This window comes from Papilio xuthus, unplaced genomic scaffold (assembly GCF_000836235.2).
Source record: "Papilio xuthus unplaced genomic scaffold, Pxut_1.1 DF828643.1, whole genome shotgun sequence".
NCBI lineage: Eukaryota > Metazoa > Arthropoda > Insecta > Lepidoptera > Papilionidae > Papilio > Papilio xuthus.
In genome coordinates, this window is record NW_013530006.1 from 1 (window position 1) to 2,069 (window position 2,069).

Here is a 2,069-nt window from a genome sequence, read left to right on the forward strand (position 1 = left end):
TACTAACATTCGTCAACTACGGCGTTTTCTAGGAATGATCAATTTTTACAGACGTTTCCTACCGCTCGCGGCTGAGTTGCAAGCACCACTAAACAAATTATTAGTTGGAATAGTAAAAAACAACCAACCGATAACATTGAAAGATGAGTCACTCGATGCGTTCGAGCGATGTAAACAATCCCTTTCAAACGCTGCATTATTAGCGCACCCGGATTGCCAAGCGAAACTCGCACTTATTACCGACGCATCGGACACAGCTATCGGCGCTGTATTACAACAATTTACAGATAACGCGTGGCAACCGCTTGCATTCTTTTCGCGTAAATTAAGTCCATCTCAGGTTAAGTATTCACCTTACGACAGAGAATTATTAGCTATTTATGAGGCCATTAAATATTTTAGGCACATGTTAGAAGCTAGGCATTTTATCATTTATACTGACCACAAGCCGATCAGTTTCGCATTCCACGAACGGAAGAAAAACTGTTCACCTAGACAGTATAGGCATTTAGATTATATTGCTCAATTTACGACGGATATCCGTCATATTTCCGGTAAGGATAATGTTGTTGCCGACACTTTGTCTCGTGTCGAAGCGTTAGATCAACCTCTAGACTTAGAAGCTTTAGCTAAAAGTCAGGCTAATGACCACGAACTTCAAAAATTAATTACTGAAGGTTCGTCGTTACATCTAGAAAAATTAACATTACCCGGGTGTCGAACCCCATTGTACTGCGACGTAAGTACACCGACATCTAGGCCGTTTGTAACAAAATATTTCCGTAGACAGGTATTCAATTGTTTACATTCTTTGAGCCATCCAGGCGCTAATACAACAGCGAAGTTAGTCGCAGAACGCTACGTATGGCCGAGTGTTAGAAAAGACTGTCGTGATTGGGCAAAAACCTGTTTAGATTGTCAGCGCTGTAAGATTACGCGACACGTTAACGCACCGCTAGGGACATTTAATTTGCCCCGCGCGAGATTCAAATATGTACACATCGATCTAGTAGGGCCGTTGCCGTTATCGGATGGGTATCGATATTGTTTAACTTGCGTTGATCGCTTCACGCGATGGCCAGAAGCTATACCGATCGCGGATATTACAGCGGAGACAGTAGCTAAAGCGTTGCTTTCGTGCTGGATATCTCGTTTTGGCTGCCCGACGGACATCGTAACAGACCGCGGCAGACAGTTCGAGTCAGCGTTATTTCAACACCTCGCGAAAATAGCCGGATTTCAACACAAGCGTACGACTGCTTATCACCCAGCAGCTAACGGTCTCGTTGAACGCTTCCACAGGCAATTAAAAGCGTCCATAATGTGCCATGCGCCACAAAAATGGACCGAGTCTTTGCCGTGGGTATTGTTAGGGATACGATCGTCGTTTAAAGAAGACTTGAACGCGTCGTCGGCTGAACTTCTTTACGGGGAGCCTCTTAGGTTACCCGGCGAATTTTTTGATCCTGTAAGTTGCGGTACAACTGATGTCAGTGACTTCATCGCTCGATTGCGAGCTTTTGCGCAACAGTTACACCCGACACCAGCCTCGCGACATGGTAGCAAAAGTGTTTTCGTTTATAAGGACCTCGCCAATACCGATCACGTCTTCCTGCGTGAAAACGCGGTGCGGGCATCATTGCAACCTGCGTATACCGGTCCTCACAAGGTCGTTTCTAGGAACGACAAATCTTTTACTTTATTAATTAACGGGAAGGAAGTAACAGTCTCCATTGACCGCCTCAAGCCAGCGTACATTTTATGCGACAGTAACAACAATGCCGCAACTAGTGACGATACTGTGGCTAAGGATTATACAACCCGTTCAGGACGCAAGGTGAAGTTCACCGATTTTTATCGCCCTTAACCAGGTCTCTGGAGGGGGGTGATGTAGGTGACCTCCTACATATTTGCATAAACACAACACAGTCACGCATACACGCACACATAAACACGGGTGCATGACGAGTGGTCGACGTCACGTCGATTTGTTGACCTCTGATCGGCAAATTCGAATTGCAACGCACAGCTGAGCGGGGGTCACTGACCGGTTTTGCATACGCGCGAAA

The 2,069-nt window shown here is 45.7% G+C and overlaps 1 protein-coding gene across 1 annotated transcript; it reads left to right on the plus strand.

Moving 5' to 3' along the window:
* Positions 1-1,321: 1,321 nt before the first annotated feature.
* On the plus strand, positions 1,322-1,867 carry LOC106128848 (uncharacterized). Its single transcript, XM_013327311.1, has one exon. The coding sequence runs from the start codon at positions 1,322-1,324 to the stop codon at positions 1,865-1,867; it is 546 nt and encodes a 181-aa protein (XP_013182765.1).
* The last annotated feature ends 202 nt before the right edge of the window (positions 1,868-2,069 follow it).